General features: G+C 54.4%; 1 protein-coding gene across 1 annotated transcript in view; it reads left to right on the top strand.

Moving 5' to 3' along the window:
- CACNA1E (calcium voltage-gated channel subunit alpha1 E) overlaps positions 1 to 22,183 on the top strand; it is a 114,072-nt gene that overhangs the window by 62,567 nt on the left and 29,322 nt on the right. The window contains exons 9-26 of the mRNA XM_074832939.1: positions 4,917 to 5,032; positions 6,051 to 6,104; positions 6,463 to 6,597; positions 6,843 to 7,052; positions 8,325 to 8,437; positions 8,697 to 8,809; positions 8,920 to 9,051; positions 9,389 to 9,461; positions 9,867 to 9,984; positions 10,311 to 10,378; positions 11,799 to 11,896; positions 14,947 to 15,003; positions 16,210 to 16,818; positions 16,916 to 17,190; positions 17,806 to 17,965; positions 18,510 to 18,639; positions 19,183 to 19,242; positions 19,585 to 19,691. Of these exons, the coding sequence (XP_074689040.1) occupies positions 4,917 to 5,032; positions 6,051 to 6,104; positions 6,463 to 6,597; positions 6,843 to 7,052; positions 8,325 to 8,437; positions 8,697 to 8,809; positions 8,920 to 9,051; positions 9,389 to 9,461; positions 9,867 to 9,984; positions 10,311 to 10,378; positions 11,799 to 11,896; positions 14,947 to 15,003; positions 16,210 to 16,818; positions 16,916 to 17,190; positions 17,806 to 17,965; positions 18,510 to 18,639; positions 19,183 to 19,242; positions 19,585 to 19,691 (2,628 nt within the window). The remainder of the gene's footprint in view (positions 1 to 4,916; positions 5,033 to 6,050; positions 6,105 to 6,462; positions 6,598 to 6,842; positions 7,053 to 8,324; positions 8,438 to 8,696; positions 8,810 to 8,919; positions 9,052 to 9,388; positions 9,462 to 9,866; positions 9,985 to 10,310; positions 10,379 to 11,798; positions 11,897 to 14,946; positions 15,004 to 16,209; positions 16,819 to 16,915; positions 17,191 to 17,805; positions 17,966 to 18,509; positions 18,640 to 19,182; positions 19,243 to 19,584; positions 19,692 to 22,183) is intronic.

The following is a 22,183-nucleotide window of genomic DNA, read 5'->3' as shown; positions in this document are numbered from 1 at the left end:
AGTGCTTTGTGAGAAGACTTTCTCAAAACAATCCAGCTTCATTAAGGAATCATAGAATGGTTTGGGTTGGAAGGGACCTTTAAAGGTCATCTAGTCCAACCCCCCTGCAATGAGCAGGGACATCCTCAACTAGATGGGGTTGGTCAGAGCCCCATGCAGCCTGTACCTTGAATCTCCTCTGAGTTCTTTGGGCAATTCAAGTGAACTTAAATCAAACAAGTTACTCTTATCCAAAAAACTTGTTGCCTCCTTCAAAGCAGACCTATGAAGCACATCTTCCCACTGCAGAGGTTTTTGTACCTTTTGGACACCCTGGTCTAGCCTTTGCTGTCGGTTCAGTTCAATAATCCTGGTCTGCAATGTCAGTTCTGCTGTGCCTGCTTGCCACCGTCTGTTTAAGTTGAAGCACCAGGTTACAGACTGCACAGTTAGTTCAACACTCTTACTTTAGTTCCTTTACACCTCTTGGGTAAATACCATCTGATCCCCCTGGTTTGCAACTGTCTCATCCATGTTTTCCAAACCGTCTGTTGTCAGTTCTGTCCCATAACCTTCTCTGACACTCTCCTGGAGTTGAAGGTGGTTTTTCCTCAAATTGTGGTGCTCAAACCTGAAGCAGAGCCATGAGCTGAGACCTCACGAGTCCCGAGGAGAGCAGCAGTATTACCTGATGTCTTCCAGATGGTGTTTCTTGTTATACATCCCATTATATATGTTTTTTTCACAGCAGCATGGTACTGCTGCCTCATCCTCAGCGTGTAATCCAGTATTTCTCCTCTTCCCACCCCACCCTTTCTGCTGCCTTATAATGTTTTGAGACCTGTTTGGTAACTGGTTTGTTGGAAATGTCTTTATTGGTGGCAAAAGGTGATGAATTGATGGGTTTGAAGATGGTTGGCTTGTCCTATCAAGCCATGGAAGCTACAATATTGATGTGATCAGTGCTATGTACCCACTCTGGACTCAAAGAAGCTCCAAAAAGGAGAAGAGTGGGTTGCAGTATCTGTGATTTTATTTTTTTTTCTTAACTGGTTTTTGGTTGTTGGTTTTCTTGTGGTTGAGGTTTTTTGTTTGTTTTTTTTTCTTTTTCTATTTGCTTGGGGGCTTTTTCAAAAAAGGGGGCCCATTTTCAACCTGGATGCTTCCACATGGGTGGCATTCTCCCGTTAAAACCACATCTGAGCTTTCCAGTCTTTTGAGAAAAGCACACCGATGTAGTAAAAGCATCGCTGCCCTGGTGAGAGCAAGAGTGCGGGGACCCGGGGAGGAAGGTGGCCGAGTGCCGAGTGTCAGTGGTCCGACATAGCACTTAGGGATATGGTGTAGATGGGAACTGGCAGTGCTAGGTTGATGGTTGGACTAGATGGTCTTCAAGGTCCCTTCCAACCTAGATGATTCTGTGTGAGTGCAGTGGTGTCCCCCAGGGTCTCCTGCCGGGAGCAGAGATGCTCTCAGGCCCCATGAGGGGAATGCCAAAGCTGTAGAGAAGAATTTGCAGGCAGAGAAGGAGCAAACCATCTGTGCTCCAATCTCCCTGGCAGGCTGGGCACGGTGTGTGGATGGACGGTGGCCTTGCATGCAGGAGGCCAGATGGCACACTGCTTCCCAGCTCCCACTGCGACCTCCAGCGCTCACCTCCAGCGCTCGCTGCATGCCTTCGGCTTTATGAGGCTGAACGGGGAAGGGCTGCAATGACACAGGGTTGGCATGAGTGGAGCTTGGCTGTCGTGGGTGGATGTTTTCATGCTGGAGGCATCAGGATTTGGGCCAGGAGACCCAGGCGGACAAGCAGAGGTGTTGCCAGTGGGGACCATGCTATCTGCTTGGGGACCTCTGAGCCCTCTCACAGAGACCCCATGGGGCAGCACAGCCCTGGGTGGGCTCTTTGCAAGGCAAAATTGGGCCATCCCTGGCGATGTAACCCAAACACACTGGGGAGCAGAGCCCTTCAATGGGAGGCAGGCGCCTGGCTCTCTTGGCGATGCGATGCCGCCCTGCCTGTGACTTGGAGCCTTCCCAAGCGGCTGTCAGTCACCATTGCTGGCCCTGTTCTCACTCACATACAGTATTATCTCTACCCGCTGCTGCAAATTGGCTCTGAGCAATCCTTGATCTGTCAGCATCGCCTACCCACTCTCAGATGTCACCAGCCCCCGCTGCTGCCCTGCTCGGTAACGTGTCTCTCTGAAATGTAATAATTCATTAAGTTGAGCTTAACTTTTTTTTTTCCCCTCCCCTCTCTGCCACCCCTTCCTTCTTCTAATGGACAAAAGCAATTAAGCTCCATTAGGGATCAAGCATGTGGGAAGTGTCTCCCTCGGAGACGCTGCCACAGCTGCACGGACCTTGTCCCTGGATGCGTGTGGCACCAGCTTCTTGCAAATTAGCGTTCTGTGAGCAAATGGTTGGGTAGGGGGAAATGGTGCTCAATCAAGGGGCACTGGAAAAGATGCTCCCATCCCCTCCTCCAGGAAAAGGTGATTCGAGGCTCAGCTGGTCCTTCTGTCTGTGTTTCATTATGGACACATGATGATGGCTTCTCTTGACGTGCAGCAAAATGAGACACCGACCTCAGGAGAGAAAGAGCTGGAAGACAGAGGGATGGGCAAGCAGAAGGTGGCAGAGAGGGGCCAGATTCATAGCTGGTGTAAGGCAGGGGAAGCTTTCCAGGTGGTCCCGGTTCCAGAATATATCTGCAGGGTCCTGCTGGCAAAACTTCTGCAAAGGAACAGGCTGGCACAGGGTTATGGCCTGTGGGGCAGAGGTTCATCACATGGGAGAACCAGTGAACCAAAGCAGAGAGAGGCAACTTCCCTGCTAATTCTGGCTGCAAATGTCATCATCTCATTTCCTGACATCCCCGATTTGCTAACAAAGGCCAGTGAGGGATGATGGCACAGCCAAAATGGTCCTGCCCTTTCCTCCAGCTAGGGGCAAGGAGGGTTTTTGTATGACATGCCCAAAACTGAGAGCTCATTTTGCTGTTGGCTGTGGGAGGTCCTTCCTTCTCCCCCCTCTCCTCCCGCCCTCCTTCCCTCCACTTAGCCTGCTTTTCTCTTCCTTGCCTTTTGTTCTCTCCCCCTTCCCTGCCCTAGGAAGAAAGTCTCATTTCAGTCTGAAAGCCAGTGATGGAGAGGGAAAGTCATTTAATGCTTAATGCCAGAGCGGCAGGAAACTTCACCTTCCTGGGGTGGAATTAAAAATGCTTGAATTGTCTGGGGATCTTAAACAAGAGATGCAGGGAACATTCAGGGCTTTTCACACAAACACACACACACACACACACACACACACACACACACACGAAAGCCCACACAGCATTAAGGGTGTAATAGCTCGGCTTGGGTAATGCACTTGAACTCTCTCTGCAGCAGACAGACCAATTCTTTCAGTTCTTTTGAATATTAATATTTTTTTTTTGAGGCTGGAGATTGCTGCTAGTCTCAGGGGAGAGAGACATTTGTCTTGCAGAGAGAACGGTGCTTTTTGTTCTTTGCAATCATGCTTTCCTTGGAGCAGCCCGGGACCAGGAGGGGGCTGAGGGCACAGGCTGGGTTCCTCCATGCAGATGGGGCTCTGTGGCCACCGGGGCTTGGGGACGGGACAGGCAGCTGCAGCCAGCAGATTGCACCACCCTGATGTTGTTGCAAGGAAGGCAGGGTGTGCTGGGGGGATGTCTGCTGTGAGGGATGCTCCCTGTGTGCAAGTGTGGTCACCGATAGAGGCATAATGTGCAGGTCGAGATGCTTCAGGTATGTGGTGTGTGCAAGCACAGGCTCTGGGTCCTCTTAGAAGCAGGTCCAGTCGTGTCATCTTGCATATAACCCGTGGCATGGGTGGGAGGTTGCAGACGTTGCCACCCCTGCGTTTCCTGCCAAATATTTCCATTTCTCTGTTTGTGTGTGATGGCCTTTGCATACATGCTTAGGGCTTTGAGTGCTTCTTCATACAGGGTGGGTGAAAAACCTGCATGGGTCTTCTGTGTATGGCCACAGGTGTGTGTAAACCAGAAGGCAGACTATGCTTACCAGCATGGTCTTGTGTTTTAACTGCACATGAGAAGTGTATATAGTCCTAGCTGTATATGGGTGTCTTTGCAGAGCCCTGGTCTAGGCTACAGGTGAAATCATATGTCTTATGTACTAAGGAGTGTGTTTATGTTTGTGCTTAGGGGTGCACGTGAGCACATGGCTGCTAGTACATCTGTGCATCACGTGTGTTAGAGGCTGCATGAGCAGTGGGCACGGCGTTAGCTCTGGCCAGCGTTGCTCAGCATTTCACTTACCATTCCTTGCCTGTACAGAGCCTGTGCAGTGCTGCCTGCCCTTCTGCCCACTGCAGAGCTGCACCGAACTGTTGTCCTTCTCTGGGCTCGTCATCACACCTGGACAGTTTGTGTGAGACACTGAAGTCCAGAGAAGGACAACACGGGTGTCTCAAGTCCTGGGAAAATACTCCAAGGAGAAGCTGGCAAGGAAGAGGATTCAGAGGAGGAAGTAAAGGTGGGAGACAGAATCTGTCCTCCTCCATGCCCTTGCTGCCTTCCCACTGTGCCTGGTTTTTATTCCCTGAAAGGACACACAGAAGCTGAGCTGGTTCTGGAGTTGGGTAGCACTAGGAGCATCCTTCCCATACAGCAGTGGCTCCCAGCTGGGGCATGCAGGGCTGAGCAACCAAGCAGGGGGTTTGCTCCTGTGCATCCATGCCTTTCCTTCTGCAAAGAAGCCTCTCCTCCTCTCTGATCAGTCACCCATGCCCTGGCCATGCTTTGGGTGAGGAGGGCTGTACCTCTCTCCAACATGCACCAGCAACCCTTGGCTCATGCTCGCCCTTGGTACCGGCCTCCCCTTCCAGCCCCCTGTGTACCTCGCTGCCCCCTGGCTGCGCTCTCACCGCCCCCCTCTGCCCTTCCCCAGGGAGTTTGCCAAAGAGCGCGAGCGAGTGGAGAACCGCCGAGCCTTCATGAAGTTGCGGCGCCAGCAGCAGATCGAGCGGGAGCTCAACGGCTACCGGGCCTGGATAGACAAAGCGGGTAAAGGCTGGCGAGCCAGGGGCGGCTGCTGGGGGGATGGTGGGCACTGCAGGCTGCTGGTCGTGCAGAGTGGTGGGGGTGGGAAGGGATCCCTGAGCATCACCCAGTGCAACCCCAAAGTTGCACAGGTGCTCACATGGTGGCATTGGGTGCATGGGTAAGCTCAGCCTCAGATGGTGTGATGGTCCCGCCAGGCTGCAAGCAAGGACATCGCCAACAGCTGATGAAACCTCACATTCTGTGGCGTGAAACTGTCATATTTTGAACGTGAGGCATATTACATCTCCAGGGGAGGCTGTGAGCTTTGCTCTGCAATGGTTTCCTTTCTCTTGACATTTACTGGAGTCCCCTTCAGCAGTGGGCAGTGGGAAAGTAGAACAGTGAACGGTGACAGTGGTGTTCCAGCTAAACCTGCTCCTGGAGCAGTCTGAAGGGGATGCACCCACCAGTTCCCACCTCGGGACTCCTGGACCTGGACAAGGGCTGGGAGTGGTGGATATTTCCCGGCTTCCTGCTGTCACCCAGCCAGGCACAACAGCCTGTGGGTGCTGGTCCCCAAACTGCCACAACCCATGTCCTTGGTTGCCCCTCACGGGGATCAGGTCAGCACACTCAGCTCTGGGAAGGGAAGACTTACGCTTTCATCTAGTGTTCAGACTTGAAAAAGGATGGTTATCTTGAAATGAGCCGTGAGCCACAGACCTGAGCTTTGGTCCTGGGTTGGGATGTTGAGCCCTAGACCTGTCTATGATGTTCAAATTCTTTAGTGGGGTTAATTACAGTGGAGGAAGAAGGGTTGATTACAAGTAATTTTTCTTTCTAATGCAATGTGTGGTAGCTGCCACTTGCCACCCTCTAGAATTTGCTTTTGGACACTTAACCAATACTTGGCAAGAGTTTGCCACCTAGAGCAACCATCTCCAGGCTGGGCAGAGTGCTTAGGTACAAGGCAGTGAGGTCTGATGTGTTCAGCCAACGGTGTCTTGTCTCCTGATGCTGAACTGTGTGTTTTGCGTAGAGGAAGTCATGCTGGCTGAAGAGAACAAAAATGCTGGGACCTCAGCCTTAGAAGGTAAGACAAGCAATGCCCTGCCTAAAAATCTGCCTGCCCTTCCTTCTGCCTGCTTGTAGCTGGAGGATGAAACCCTCCAGCTGTGATGGGAGGCCTGGGGATGCCCCAGTGGGGTCTGCAGCCCAAGAGAGGGGTGTGGGGAGGTGGATTGACAGTATAACCCCGAGAGAACATGGAGGCCAGGAGGTGTCTGGTCCCACACAAGAGAGGACTCTGGACTAGGGTCATCTGGGTATCTCTGTCCTGTTACGAGACCTGAGTTAGCTAAGTACTGATCACCAGGTCCTGGTTCAATGAGCTGGCTACTGGCAGAGTTGGGCCACCGTGGCTCTAACAGCCATTCCTCTTCCCTTCCCAGTGCTCAGGCGAGCCACCATCAAAAGGAACCGGACGGATGCCATGAACCGTGACTCAAGTGATGAGCACTGTGTTGATATCTCCTCCGTGGGTGAGCGGAGGCTGGCGCAGAGAAGACCTCTTCATCCAACTTTGGGTCAGTGCAGTTTGGAGCTTGCTTCCCCAAAATCTGTGCCAGCTTATTGAGTTGCCAGGAGACCATCACACATCACTGCTAATTTGGCAGCAAAGGGGGAAAACCACCTGTTGCCCCCTGTGCCACATAAAAACTGTCTGGATAAGTCGTGTCCCATAAGACCAGTGTCTGTGAACCATCTGTCCTGTCTCATGTTGCAGGGAAGGCTGGAGCACCCACGCCTTCTCTCTCCTCTTTTCCCTTAGGTAACCCCTTGAGTCACTCTGGCCTCAAAGGTGCCAGAGTGGACGGTGCCTCCTACTTACGGCACAAGGAGCGACTCCTGCGCATCTCTGTTCGCCATATGGTGAAATCCCAAGTCTTCTACTGGATCGTCTTGAGCCTGGTGGCTCTCAACACTGCCTGCGTGGCCATCGTTCATCACAATCAACCAGCCTGGCTCACCCACTTCCTCTGTGAGTCCCTGGCCTTTGTGTAGGTGTGAGGACGCTGTGTGGTCAGGCAAAACCTCCTGCAACCTTCTTATCTCCAGCGGCTGGAGGTTGTAGTACACCTTCACTCCTTGCCCCAGGCCACGTGGGAATGAATCCCACCAGAGTCATGCTGCTATGGAGCTGGGTGGGGAATAACCTGAACTATGTTCACTGTTGATAACAAAAGACTGTGTACAGCCATTTAATTCAGCTTTGCCCTTGGCCCTGTGGCCACTGATGACTGTCTCAGCCCTGTGAGCAAACGTAGAGGAGTTTTACTGGCCTCATGATCTTCAGATGTGATGTGTTTGTCAAGAGAGAGAAACAGACTGCAGGTCTCAGTTGGGTTTATCCTAGAATTGTGAACAGTGGTGATGGAAAGCTTTCTGGAGATCCATCTTTGAATGCCTGCAAGCAATTGCTGGAAAGGCATGAGTTTGCAGGGATGGAGCTGGTCATGGGAGAACCCCCTGGTTAAAGTTTTGGTGCAGAGCATGGCATGGAGATCCCAAGCTTGAAACCAGTTACTGAAGCATCCCCCAGCCCACTGGCTGCCCATGGCAGCCGTGTGTTACCCCTGAGCTGCTGTAGTAGGGACAGTGCTGTTTTCTTAGCCGTGTTATTCTTACTCACCTTGAAAATGTCCCCATCAAGCACTGCCCGTGCCCAAATACACATTAGCATTCTCAGGCCTGCCGGGATCCCAGCACGCTGCAGTGTGGTATGGCAGCTGGTCATGGTGAGAAGCATCTTTTGGACAAGGTGAAGAGCCAGACTCTTGCTTGCTAATGTTCACGAAATAGCTGGAGAAGCTTTTCATGGACTCTTGGCTGTCTGGCTTGGTTACCCTGGCCGAGTTCCAGCCATGCAATGATTCGAATCCAGGTTGCTAATATCCCCCTACAGTGTAGCGTGGTTAATGTCTTTGCAGACACCTCAGCCACTGTTGAATAATGCTAAAGGGCAGCTCTGCTCCATGCTGACCATCTCTGGTCTTCTCAACCTCCTAGGACACTGGTGAACCTACCTTGAAAGATTAACTTGTCGGGTTGGTGCTCTGTTATATACAATTTAGGTCCTCGCAGACAAGCTTCCCTCATCCCATACCCTGGCCTGAGAGAGCTGTGGGAAGCAACGTGGTCCTCAACTTTTCCCATCTCTGTGATGTACTATGTGGACTATGAGTGGATGCATGGAGGATGCTCCTCACAGATCAGCGTCCCGAGGGTAGCACATCTGGGTTTTCTCTTTCAGACTATGCAGAGTTCCTGTTTCTTGGGCTCTTCCTCCTGGAGATGTCCTTAAAGATGTATGGGATGGGGCCACGTCTTTACTTCCATTCTTCCTTCAACTGCTTTGACTGTGGGGTAAGCAGCTCCAGCGATGCTGGGGTTAGGGGGAGATGTTTGGTAGGTGTCTGCAGCACAAGGCACCAAGAAGCAGAAGAACAGGATGACCCTAGCAGTGGGCAGGGGAACACTTTCTGCCGGGACAGCCTGCCCATGCCAGACCAAGACACCAGCTCTTGGGCAGGGTGGTGGGTGCCCTGTCTTCAGGCACACGAAGGTTTCCTGCAACGGCCTGTCCTGAGCCTGTCTTTGACTGATGGCTATGTCTGCTTCTCAGGTCACGGTGGGAAGCATCTTTGAAGTGGTTTGGGCTATCTTCAGGCCAGGAACCTCTTTTGGGATCAGTGTCCTACGAGCCCTTCGTCTCCTGCGAATATTTAAAATAACTAAGTATGTACCAACTGTCTGTGCCTGTCACCCTTTATCTTGGGCTGTGGCTGCAGGCCTCATCCAGTCTCTCCTGATCTGTTAGCATCACTGTGCACTGTCTCTGTTTCTAGGTACTGGGCATCCCTGAGGAATTTGGTGGTCTCGCTGATGAGCTCCATGAAGTCTATTATCAGCCTCCTCTTCCTCCTCTTCCTCTTCATTGTAGTCTTTGCTCTGCTGGGAATGCAGCTGTTTGGAGGCAGGTAGGTTGTTTTAAGTCTGGGGAAAAGGAATTTCTTGGTGTTAAAGCACTACTAGGTGCCTAGGAAGACTGTAGGCTCACCCCTCAGCCTCCTGCTAACAGTGGTACCTCTCCCATACAGAAGTTCCTACTTGGGCAGGTGCCTCTGGGGTGTGTGGGTCCTTCTGACCAGGACACCTTTTGGGTTCTGGCACCAAACGCTCAGGAGACCTTCCTTGAAGTAGGGGAAGGCACTCCTAAGTCTTCTTTCCCACACCTAAGCACAAGAGAGCACAGCAGTCAGGGGTTTGATGACCTTGATAGGCAGCCCATTTATGTCCTCCCGGTTCCACCTCCAGGTTTAACTTCAACGATGGGACGCCATCGGCCAACTTCGACACTTTCCCTGCAGCCATCATGACGGTGTTCCAGGTAGGAGCTGGGCTGCAAGGGGACACAACCAAATGGACCTGGGACTCTGCTCACTTCCCCCTGGCTGGAAGGAGCTCTTTAAACCAAATGAGTTCCCCTCCATCAGCCTTTAGGATATAACTCACTTCCTCCCTCTCCTCCCGTATAACAAAGTGGATGGCAAGAGATGGAAACTCTTCCACCCTCATTATGCAGGGTAGAAGAGTTTCAAAACTCTTCTGAGGAGAACTAAATCTTCAGCAGTGTCCAACATCATTTCCCTCAAGTGCTGCAGCTGTAGAGCTGGGTTATCCACAGCACAGGTTCTCTGTACTTGGCTCCTGTGCGTTGGTGGGATAGATCGAGGGGACTGCCCAGGTGCCGAGAAGGTGCAGGTGACAGAGCTGCTGTCTTGCTTTCCTGCAGATCCTGACAGGTGAGGACTGGAATGAGGTGATGTACAACGGCATCCGCTCCCAGGGAGGCGTTCGCTCAGGCATGTGGTCCTCCATCTATTTCATCGTCCTCACCTTATTTGGAAACTGTATCCACCTGGCTGCTGTGCTTTTAATGGAGACAGCCCTGTCTCATCACCCTCTCTGGGGGCATACCCCTCCCCAGCCACTGCTCCTTCCTCTTCTCCCAATTGAGGGAGTCCCATCACACGTGTGGCAGCCCTGGATATCCCAAACACAGCGAAGGAGCTTTCTGGAGATGCATTGAGGGCTGTATATATGGGATGGGTGAGGAGTTTGTCCCTTTGGCTGCTCCTTACTGAGCTGGTGAGGAGCTGTCAGGGCCACCCTCCCTTGGTGGCTGCAGATACCCATGTCCTTAACATGTGCCTTGTGCATCCTTAGCTGCTTGCAGATACTCTGCTGAATGTGTTCTTGGCCATTGCGGTGGACAACCTGGCCAATGCTCAGGAGCTCACCAAGGTATGTCCTGGTTGCTCCTCTTTCTTCTTTTGCTGATGTGGAGATAGTGAAGGATGGAGCCAGGAGGAAGGGCACTGGGAGCACTGCCTGTGACTGTCCTCATTCCAGAGCTGTGGCCATCTTGTCCCTTAGCTCAGCCTGCCTTGAAAAAGAGGTTGCGTCAAATTGCAAATGGGGGCTCTTCCTCCAGGAGGGTACTCAGGGTGCTCCCCTGAAACACAAACTGGTATCGCTGGGCAAAGCTGCTTAGACTTTGATTCAGAAAAGTGCTTAAATCTGTCGGTCTCATGTCTCTCCAGGAACACCCACACTTCACATCAAGTGTGGCTTAAGTGTTTCTCCATTTAAGCTCCCCGGTTTCGTTTGCCTCCAGTCAGATTGAGATAACCCTCATCTATCTGATGGGGTCTGATGCGGGGACAGTTATTTGCCCAAGCACTCTGGAGATGCAGAGTGGGAAGTGCTTTCCAGTGGTATCAGTATTTATTCCCCATCTGCCTACAGGGCAGCGGACGTGATTTAGGATGCAATTTAGGATGGTGCTTGAGAAGGTTATTGGGCTTAGCTTATTTTTAAGACCATGCTGGGAAATATTTTGGGAATGCTAAAATGTTGGGGCACCATCTGGGTAACGGTGAGTAGGCGGCAGCTGCAAGGGTCGTTGCTGCTCTTTGGAGGGGACCAGCGATCCCGCAGTGCCTGTTTTTTTGCAGAGCCAGTCCCTATTCCTCACATCCTCGGCAGTTACTGAGAGGCTTCCATGCTGGTGTAAATCTGACCTGTTAGCAGCAAATGAAATGGGGCATGGTGCTCATTTGCCTGAGGGCTGCACGGGGGTCCCTGTCCTCCGCGGCAGGTGCAGGTGACACTTCCAGAGGCTGCGGGCTGCCTCTGGGGTGAGAGGGGTGGGAGAGCCCTGCGGTGTACCACCAGCATCAATTAAGGGAGTGCTGAGTTTTTGAAAAAGCTGAATGCACACTAATGACTCCTAATGACATTTTTTGCTCCAGAGACACAACCATACTCATTAAAGCCATATGGTCTCTGCTGGGGTCATTCATGGATGCCTTGCCTCCCACTCCATTGGGGGATGCCTGTCTCACCCCTGTGGCTGTGAAGAAGGGAGGGCTGAGCTGGTCTATGCCGTCTGGGGCTGTTCTAGCGTGCACAGCCTGGCTCTTGCCTGGAGTGGGCTGAGTTCACTTATTTAAGTGGCGCTAACGCCTTCAGTAAGATCTGGCGTAGTTGCATCCCCATAGCACAAGGGAAATAAAGGCTGTCTCTGGAAATACAGGTCCCCCTTTCTCCCGCATGCCTTGGCATCTAAGGTAGCCCCGCGCATCCCTTGCTGCCTCCGATGGCTGCACCTTCCCTTGAAACCCCAGCATCCCACTAAGCAACTCTCCTCTTTCCTCTGCAGGATGAGCAGGAGGAAGAGGAGGCCTTTAACCAGAAGCACGCCCTTCAGAAAGCCAAAGAAGTCAGCCCTATGTCTGCCCCAAATATGCCTGCTATCGAGTGAGTGACCCCCTCACCCCTACCCCGGTGCCCACCCCCGCAAGACCAGCTGGGGTGGAAAGCTGAAGCAGAGCCTGGCACGGCTGGTTGTAGGGGCTGCCGCAAGAAAAAGGGGTCCCGGCATGAGGTGACTCCCTCTCGGAATGTCTTCCTGAGGATGGATGGAGATCTAGGAGCATTCTCCTCACGAGCAGCAGTGCCTTTGGAGAGGTGGTGGAGTGGGGACCAGGTCACCCCACAGGGTTGCCTACCCCTGTCCCAAGCAGTAGCCTCAGTGCTTGGGCATGGCAGGAATACGCTAAAAGAGGCTTTCTGCCCCAAATGTATGGCCCAAACACTCAGGACTACTGCTGGGGGTGAGGAAGGAAGCTGGGGAGGTGGAAGGTATCTCATTTTTCTCTTGAGGAGGGCTGATATTTGTTCCCGGGGAGAGTTTCTTCATGGCAGAGCTGTGCGATTGCAGCCAGGGCTGGGGGAGAAGGGAGCAGCAGTGTCACAAATCTCCCCCGGGCACCTTCCCTGGTAGCGAATGCACTTATGAGAGATGGAGCAGGTTTGCGAAACCATGTTTGATTGTACAGAAATTTGATTTGGGCAAGAAAAAAAAGCGCCAAACCACGTAAACCCCTGGCATGGTGTTAAGGAGCCTTGTCTCTGCATTTCAGCAGAAGAAAGTTCTGTTTTTTCCTTTCTAGATGCCTTTTTTCCCTTTATTTTGCAGTGTCATATGGTCTAAATCACATAAAACTTTCAAAGTCAACATTGGAACGAGGCGTTTTGATTTGTTTCCCAAAACAGTACATTTCAGTACGGCTGAAAGGATTTTTTTCTTTTTTTTTTTTTCCTTTTCTTTTTTTATAGAAACCCTTCCCAGGGAATTTTAGGTTTCGTTATGCTTTGAAACACAGCCAAGCTCGTACACAGTAGAATCTCTTGCAGATTTGCTGAGAGAAACCGCTGTCTTCAGGCGAGCACTGATTTGGGGGGTTTGGTGTCAGCGTTGGGAATGGTCCCCTCCCTGGCTTGGCAGTGGTGGGGTGTGATGGTCCCCCATCCTGCATGCATCACACGTGGTTTTAGGGGCAGCAGGAGCTGGGGGTACTTATAAGCCCTGCCTGGTCTGGCAGCTGCAGATATCACCCTGGTTTGGAGGTGATGGGATATTCATAATAAATCTGTGCCTGTCCAAGTACTGGGGGGGTTTATGGGAGAGATGGCAGAGTCTGTTGTCGTGACTGTCTCTGGCTACCAGTGGGAACGTGTTGGATAAAGCGAGGGAATAGAGGGATTTAGGCTGCAGAAGAGGTTGGAGAATGGATAGATAGGAGAGAGGAAGAGGGGGAGATTTACTACATTAGGGCACTGAAGGATTTGCCCATGCTGCACGTCCCTGCTAGAGTTTTCTAGCCATTGTCAGAAATAGCTGGTTAGGAAAACAGATCACTTCAACCTTTTGTTGTTGTTTTAGGGGCATTGAAATGGGACGTATTAATATTCACAGATCTTTTTTCCAGCTCCTCCCCCTCATCAGGATGGGTAGTGTCAGGGACAGGGAAGGGAGTGGGATGCCGTGGGGGTGGCCATCCTCCAGCATCAGGTCTGATGTGCTTTTGGTGGTGCTACACTGATGCCAGCAGCCAGGGCAGGACAGTGGGGACACGGCAGCAAGGGACAAGCCAGAGCAGAGCCGGTACCAAAGGGCTGTTGGAAACTCAGAACGGTGAAGCTGAGCCGGTCTCTGGGTGTGCGCAGACACAGATGGCTTCATTTCTATGTGGGTACCCAGCACAGGCAGGTTTGGTACATGCGTTCCTGCCTGCAGAGAGGTCCGGTGGCGCTCAGGGATGAGTGCTCCCACGTGGCCAGGCTGGCGTGGGCGGCTGCGGTGCCGATCGGAGTATTGTATTTGTACATGGGCGCCGTTGGTGCAGATGGCTCGGGGCTGTTTGACGAGTGGGTGGCCAGATGGACGCATGCGGATGCTGTCATGTGTTGGTGCCTAACGTGGTGCGTGGATGCGTTTGAAGGCTCGGCCACTTGCCGCAGGGACGGCGGCAGGCGCCTGCAACTCGCTCTCTGCCTTGACTGTGGCACTGGGCTCTTCCCGTGCATGTGGCCGTAAGGTGGCAATCGCCAGCGTGACTCACCCCGGGGCTGAGGGGGCTGAGGGTATCGTCGCACTCGCAGGACAGCAGCAAGGTGCACTCTGTCTCTCCTGCCTCAGCTCTGCATGCACATGGGCGCTTGGTCCCATGTGGTTGGAGTAGATTTGCTTGCATGCCCTGCACACACACGTGGCATTTGCAAAAAGCAAAACCTGTAAATCGCTGTATGCACATTTGAGTATGCTCACGGCTGTTTGCTTGGAGCTCTGTGAATCTGAATCTTTTCTGTGCTGATACAAAGGATAAAGCCTTGAATCTTCCCAGCTGCCTGAAGTCAGTGTGGGTGAAAGGCCCTGATAGTCCTGTTAAGTTCCTCTGTGTCGGGGCTGCTCAGGTGACAGGGGCTCTGTGGCATCTCAGCCCTGGGATTGTGCCTTGCTTCTCCTTGGGAGCTTCATGTTCCCCTCTGTGGTCTCAGGGTAGCCACAGCGATGGCTCTGAGCAGCTTGGAGCTGGCCTGACACATCACTTCCTCTTTTATGTAGCCACGTGTTACTCGGGAGAAGTGAATTTGGAGCAGTTTGAAAGAGCTCTTAAATATCCAGGGATGTACCGGGGCTTCTGAGGGGCTGCAGCCTGCACTGCTCTCCCTGTGCTGCTGCTGCACGGCTGGCTGGTGTGGGGAAGGCTCCATAGCCCCCACACAATGGATTGCAGCGCGTGAGTGTGAGTGCAGGCAGCCCTGCAGGCAACTCATTGCAGGTGTGCAAGCGTGTACATGCAGGGGAGTTCACTGCTGGCTGCTGCAATCCGGCATCCCAGCAGTCGGCAGCCAGTAGACAGAGGTGCTGGCGATCCGGGGCGGGGGGACACCGCTCTGCATTGCCCACACGAGTTCAAGGAGGGCTGAAGGGGGGATTGAACCCGTTTGTTTTTCCTCCCCAGAAGAGACAGGCGAAGGAGACACCACATGTCGATGTGGGAGCCACGCAGCAGCCACCTGTATGTGGGCCGCGGGGGCGCGTGTTGTCTGTGGCTCCTGTGCTTTCTGTGCGTCCATGGGGCTGGGGCGCACGCTGCTCCCCTCCGGCCTCCTCGGCAGGGGAGGGGTTGTGTGTGCGCGCCTGTATTCAGTGTGCTCCTTTGCACCCCTGTTTGTGTGCACGTGTGCGTGCCCTCGTGGATTTGTGCGTGCCTCACCTCCTCGTGTGCGTGCCGTGCAGTACGTGTGTTGGTGCGTGCCGCTCTCCGTGGATGAGCAGTGTCTGTACACGTGTGTGCTCATGGGTGTTTCCGTGTGCCTAGGTGTGTTGGGAAGGGCACATCTGTCTTCTCCAGGGTGTTGGTGTGCACGTTTACAGCACTGCAAAGGTTTCATGGCATAGCCCAGTCCTCCCTAGAGCACACCTGTGGGAATATATAGAGAAGCCCAGTGGAGCTCCTTCCCCTGCAGACAGCCGAAACTGCTGCTCCCCAAGCCTTGGGACAGGCTTCCTACCTGGGGTGTGCTGGGTGAGAGGCTGTCCCGGCAGAGCCTAGCTGAGCACAGGGAGGGAGAGGGCCTCCTGTGCCCGGTGATGTTCTCCATTGCAAATGTCTCAGAGGGCCGTCTCTCACTGAAAAAGCCAGGTCTTGTACCTGGCATCTTTCCCCCTCTTACTCACTGTCCCCATCCCATCAGGACTGCTACCCTTGCTGGCAAGCTGGCTCTCATGTCAGAGTCCCCTGCACCATCATTAGGGCAGCGCCACTCCGAAAAGGAGCCTGGCTCCGAGAAGCTGGTGATGCAGAGACATCCCCAGTGCAAGGAGGGATCCCCGGCTGCAGCGAGAAGGCATTGCCCATATTTAAGAAGGTGTCCCCAGGCAATCACACAAGAGGAAGGTGGCCACCGCCTGGCTGGGATAGGGCAATCCAGGGTGCTGGCTGCTCCCAGCAAACTGGGCATGCTGCCTGAAAGCTTCAGGGCAGCTATGAGGCTGCTGGGGCTGGTCCTCCATCAGCCTGATGCCTTCTGAAGGGGCAGAAGTACAATTTCAGTCCCCTTTCCAGCCCCTTGAGGGATGCTGGAGGGCTGGGGACAAAGCAGGAGCCCAGCCCGTAGCCCTGGGGATGGCATTCCCTTCTCCCTGGGATTCCCAAATTAAATCCAGGGTGGGTGCTTCACCAGGGGCAGCTGTCCTGACCCCTCACTGTCCCCCATTGCAGGAGGGAGCGTCGCCGGCGGCACCACATGTCGGTGTGGGAGCAGCGCACCAGCCAGCTGCGCCGGCACATGCAGATGTCCAGCCAGGAGGGCATCAACAAGGATGAGCCGCCCCTCATCAACCCCCATGCCAGCATCTTCCGCAGGAAGAAACCAGGGGACGGTGTTGCCCTGGAAAAATGTGCTGAGGAGCAGGGTGGCAAGGGTGAGCGGCTGCCGGCCGAGGGACCCGAGCAGCCAGCCTCGGGAGCCAACCCTGGCAGTGGTGAGGACAGGAGGAGCCCATCACCCCGGGCCAAGCGAGACAAGGAGCTGTGGCACCAGAAATCGTGCCATGGGAACTGTGAGCCAGGCGAGCAGGACGGGGCAGGAGGCGGCATCGAGGATAGGGCCAGGATGAGGCAGAGCCAGCGGCGCAGCCGGCACCGCAGAGCCCGGATGGAGGGGAAGGAGCCAGCTGGTGCCCTGGGAAGCCGCTCGGCCAGCCAGGAGATGGGTCTGGAGGAGGCCAGCACCACAGAGGGGACGCAAGATGGGGATCAGCGTGGGGATGCAGCTGCAGCGGAGGCCCTGATTCAGGGGGAGACGGAGACGAGCGGGGAGCCCATCAGGTTGGTACCCAGGGAGGGCATTTTGCAGTTCCCACAGGTCCTTGTCCTCTCCCCTTACCTTCTAAGCACTTCTTTTTCTCCCGCATCCTTCTTGCAGGACAAACGGGGTCCCTGCCAGTGATGCCGAGCTGGTTGGGACTGCTGAGGAGGGGAGCTCCCCGCAAGCAGCACCTGAGCCCCACCGGGGGAAGACAGGCAGCCTGACAGAACAGGACTGCAGCAGCCCGGACACCAGCGAGCAAGCGCTGCTGGAGGCTAGCCACACCGTCAGCCGGAGCGAGCCTGACCTCTCATCCATCACCCCCAACACCGAGAAGGCCACGGAGAGCACCACCATCATGATCGATGTCCACGACTCCGCTGTGGTACAGAGTGAGGACCCATCTCTCTTTCCTGAGCCCCTCTCCTGGTCCTCGGGGACCCTGGGGTGGGATGGAAAGCTGCATGCACGGCTTTTCCTATCTACATCCATCAACCAGGGGGGCTTTCGTTTCTGCTCCCTGCAGCACCTCCCTCCAGCACCCCAGTTTTGCAGGGGAGCATGAATGCAATGCTCATGTGCCACTGTCCCCCGGGGATCTTCTCCCTTTCTCACCTCCTTCCCACCCACCCCTTTGCCTGATCCCTCCTTCCCTCTTCCTCTCCACCCGGGCAAAACACTTGCATCCTCTGTTTTTCCTAACACATCCGCAGCCTCCACCCAGCTCGCTGCTGCTCAAACCCCTTAACAGCATCCTCACTGTCAAGGTGAGCCGCTTTAAACGGTGTTATTAATTAAACAGCACTGCGAAAGCTGGCCTTGATAAAACCCCTTTTGTCTGCTTCATCCTGGCAGCTTGTGTCTTTTCTTCCCTTCTGGTTCCTCTCCCCGTAATGGCACAGGGATGCAAAGCAGAAACCAGGGGGGTTGCACGTGCCTGGGTGGCAGGGACACCCCAGGGTGCTGTCTGCGTGCAAGGCTGGGCAAAGGCTCTTGCTTTCCTGCAGTTAGCAACAAGACAGATGGCGAAGCCAGCCCCTTAAAGGAGGCCGAGACCAAAGAGGATGAGGAGGAGATGGAGAAGAAGAAACGGAAGAAGGAGAAAAGCGAGACGGGCAAAGCAATGGTCCCACACAGCTCCATGTTCATCTTCAGCACCACCAACCCGTGAGGCCCTTTTTGGACCGTAGGAGCCCGGGGCTGGGGAGGGCTGCAAGGGGAGGAACCCCTAGACATTACTGAAAGCAGGGGATCCCCTTGGGAAGGGGGCTGAATATCTCCCAGACAGCCTGGATAACCAGCCTGGATAACACAGCATTTCCCAAGCCCTGGCAGTGCTCGCCCTCTGTGTCAGTCACGCTCATGGTTTTCTCTTCCGACTGCTGATTGCCAGTTGTGATTTTTATTCAATGCTTGTTACACTCTTCTGCGGTTTTCTGCTCCCCTGTAGCTCTTGCCCAGCTCCAGCAGCCTGGAAGAATAAGCACGCCAGTTTCTCAGGGACTCTCCCTGGCTGGCTGTGGAGTGTTTGGGGGGGTGGGACAGCTGAGAAAAGGTCTCAGCAAGCCCAAACCACCCTTGGGCTCCCTTGTTTTGCTCCTCAGACTTTGCTACCAATATTTCTGCTCTGGAAGCCAGTGATGCGGGGTGGGTTTTGCACGTGGTCCATGCCAGGGGCTCACAGATCGGGGTGTGGGCTGTCTCCCCGCAGGGTGCGGAGGGCTTGCCACTACATCGTGAACCTGCGCTACTTCGAGATGTGCATCCTCCTGGTGATCGCCGCCAGCAGCATCGCCCTCGCGGCAGAGGATCCCGTCCTCACCAACTCCGACCGCAACAAAGTGATTGCAAACCTTCCCTGCTCCCCCCATCCCGCAGCCAATGCAGGCAGAGGTCCTGTAGGATTTTAGCTTCCATGGTGGGGCACATGTGGGACACGATCAGGGCAGCTGGTGGCAACACCTACATCACGTCATGGGGTCTGACTTCTTCCCCATTACCTTCCTTTATAAACCCTGGAAACTGCTCTCAGCCTCCCACACGTGGGATTTAGAGCCTGGGGAGCAGACCAGGGTGCCTTGTCAATAGCTTAAACTGGGGAGAAGCTGGTGTGCACAGGGACTGGTATGGGGGAGCATGATTCCAGCTCGCAGCATGATTTCAGAGCTGCTTGTGCCATGCATGGGGAAGTGTTTCTCTCCTGCTTACGCCGGCTGAACTCTTAGGGAACAGGCTGGGTTTGGGGCAAGCAAACCCACCCTCTGTCTGTACCTCAGCCAAGTGAGTCCTGGTGCAGGGTAGTAACAAGGTCTGTTGTCTGCTCTCAAACAGTGAGGCCGTTTGCTAGGCAGCGGCTGCAGAGCACCCATGCCCTCTCTCTGCAGGTCCTGAGGTATTTCGACTATGTCTTCACCGGTGTCTTCACCTTCGAGATGGTTATTAAGGTAAGAGGCCTCGCGGGCTGGCTGTGCTGGGGTTGCTGTGTCCCGCGGTGTCTTGCAGTGGGTGAGAAATAGCTCAGTTTTTCAGTTCTCGTCCTAAATTTGGGTGATGGAGACTTTAAAGCCTGGTTCTTAGCGCTGGGAGTCGAGAGTGCTCAGCACTGCTTTTATCAGCCTCCAGGCTCCCAAAATATGATGCTCCTTGATATATAGCTGAGGCACAGGGACAGGTCTGCTGCTCCCCAGCGATGTCCCTGTCCCCAACACATCCCAACTGCAACTGCTTCCATGTGATGGCCGAGCTGCTCATTCCCTGCCTGTTTTTCTGATGTTTCCCCCCCACAGATGATCGATCAGGGCTTGATCCTGCAGGATGGCTCCTACTTCCGAGATCTCTGGAACATCCTGGATTTCATCGTGGTGGTGGGAGCGCTGGTGGCTTTCGCCTTGGCGTAAGTGGCCGTCGTCCTTGTCAGCTCTTTGCCTTCCCTTGGCTGGGGTGGGAGGAGGATGCAACTGTGTATGGCTACCAGACCCTGATTTTTTTTCTTTTATTTCTCTGCACCCTTCTACTCTGCTTCTGGGATGGCTCCTGGCAGCGGTGCGTGGCTGCTCCAGAGATGTATTTCTCCTTGTTTGTCAAATGCTGGTGAGCAAGCAGGCAAGGGGCAAGGCAAGGAAAGCTGGAGATGCTAGGAAGAGGTTGGTTGTGCAAATGGGCTTTGAAAGAGGGCAGAAGGGACTGTTAGAGAGGGAAAAAGACCTAAGGGTGTCAGAGCTGGAGTTATACACCTGCTGTGCATCCCGGGACTCACAGAGACAGCAAAGCAAAGGTGTAGCTGCTGTCTGAATGTGTTTGTGCTGGAAACGGTACCCCCAACCGGTGGCTTTTCCTCTGCTCCAAGGGGGAACATTGCCCCAGAGCCCTGCAGGGATGGGGGTGCGCCCGGTGGGGTTTGTGCACGCACCTTCTGCAGCATCACACCAAGGGCAGGGTGCTGTGTGCTTGCTCTGCAGTGTGTTCCTGCTGAACACTGCCATGCAGTGGGGCTCTGGTACTGAGCTTGTGGCACCTGCAGGTGGGTCCTCCTCTGCAGAGTGACTTGATGTCTGTGGTGCCTGTGCCATGGAGGAAAGAAGCATCCAGGGATGACTTTTGGGCTGCTCTGCCCTGGCTGGGGCAGGTGGTGCAGTTGTGAACGCAGGGAGGGATGCACTGGCACCCAGAGAGCAGGCAAGGGGCACACCCTGGTCTGTGGGGCTGTGGTGCCCTGTCAGTGCCCAAGGAGGGAGAGGAGAGGAGATGCTGTGGGTTTGGCACGCTGTTGTTCTCTGTTTGTACCTTTGACACTGTCGGCGGTGTTGTTAATGCTCATAAGAAGGGGGGGCCTGGCAGCCGCACAGACTGGAGCCCCATCCTTGTCCACAGCTCAGGTATCATGCAAGGCTTTTGGGGTGGCTGGGTCCGAGCCCCGAGGTTGCTCTGTGGATTACAGCCTGTAATCCATCCCTCCCATCTCACCTCAGGCTGGGCGGCAGCTCCTTCCCCTTGCTCTTGCCCACTTGCACCCTCTCTGGCTCATTGCTTTTGCCTTCCTCACTCTCCTCACCCCTCTCCTTGCCCGGTGCTTTCAGTCACTGCTCTCTCCTCAGGAAGAGCACAGGAAAATTCAGCTTGCTTGGCACAGGGATGAACATGCCCCTGGGCAGGGCGGGGGGCTGACCGAAGACCCCAGCATGGGGAAGGGGCGTGGGGCAGGTCTGCTGGCTGTGAGGACATTGCTCTGAGCTGCCGGGAGGCCACCCAGGCCACCACGAGGATGGCTCAAGCACCACTAGGGTCTGGATGATCCCCCCTCTGCCAAGGCAGCCCCTCAGAGCATGTCTGGGGGGGCTCAAGGGTATTGGCAGCCTGAAGATGCAGGGTGGTTTGAGGGGCTTTAGGAGGCAAGGGAGCATTTCCTTCCAAGGCATCTTTCATCAAGACTTTTTGATGTCTGAAGAAAAATAGGTTGATGGTTCAGCCTGCTCCTCGGTGGAGGGGTGTCCTCACCACGTGGGTGAAGAGGTGTCTCTTGCCCCCACCCCATAAAAGTGGCAGTTCCTGGGGTAGCCCGTGGTGCTGGCAGGGTCCCCACATGCCAGTGCCAAGCACATGGGGAAGCTGCCGTGTGCCGTCCAGAACTTGCTTGTCACCTGTCTGCCTCCACCCAGCCTCCCAAGGGAAGGACAGGTCCCTTTGGGCACGGGGCAGCTGAATTCTCAGGGGTGAGCACCCCCATCAGAACCTCCTCCCATGGAGAGAGCCTTTGCATGTCCACATACGTTTGTAGCAAGCATCGTCGCCTGCTCACTCTTGTAGCCGTAGCTCGGTAGATACCAAGTTGTTTGTGTTGTGGACAAGGGCTCTTTATAATGTAAACCTGCAGGATTCTCCCTCCCTGCCATGTCTGATGGTGGCTTCTGCTGGAGGAGATGATCTCATGGCTTCAGGGGTAAGGGAAACAAAGGAACTGCAGAGATTTCCAGTGGGTTTATACATTATAAAGCATAAGAACACCTGCCTCTCCCCTTGGCAGCCCATCACCGCCACGGCCCAAGGAGCTGCAGGATGTTCGCCAGCTATACATGTCCCAATCTGCCTCCCTCCCTCCCACCATCCTGGTCTCGAGAAGAAAACTCTGGCAGTGACATCTGAATCCCTATCCTTTTCTTCTCCCACCATGAGCTCTTTGACGTAGGGCCAGGAGGGACTTGTCCTCCCCCTCCCTCTCTTTGCCTCCACAGTGCTGGGTGGGCAAAGTGATGCCCATAGTGTGGCTGCAGTGATTATGTGGCTGAGAGTGGCTGGTGACTGGGTCCAGCACTTCCCAGTAGAAGAAGCGCTGGGACCCGCTGTACCGTTTGGGTTTTCTGCCCCTTTTGCCTCCCCTCTGCAGTTTGG

This window comes from Strix aluco, chromosome 8 (assembly GCF_031877795.1).
Source record: "Strix aluco isolate bStrAlu1 chromosome 8, bStrAlu1.hap1, whole genome shotgun sequence".
Lineage (NCBI taxonomy): Eukaryota > Metazoa > Chordata > Aves > Strigiformes > Strigidae > Strix > Strix aluco.
This window is presented reverse-complemented; position numbering and strand designations above follow the sequence as displayed.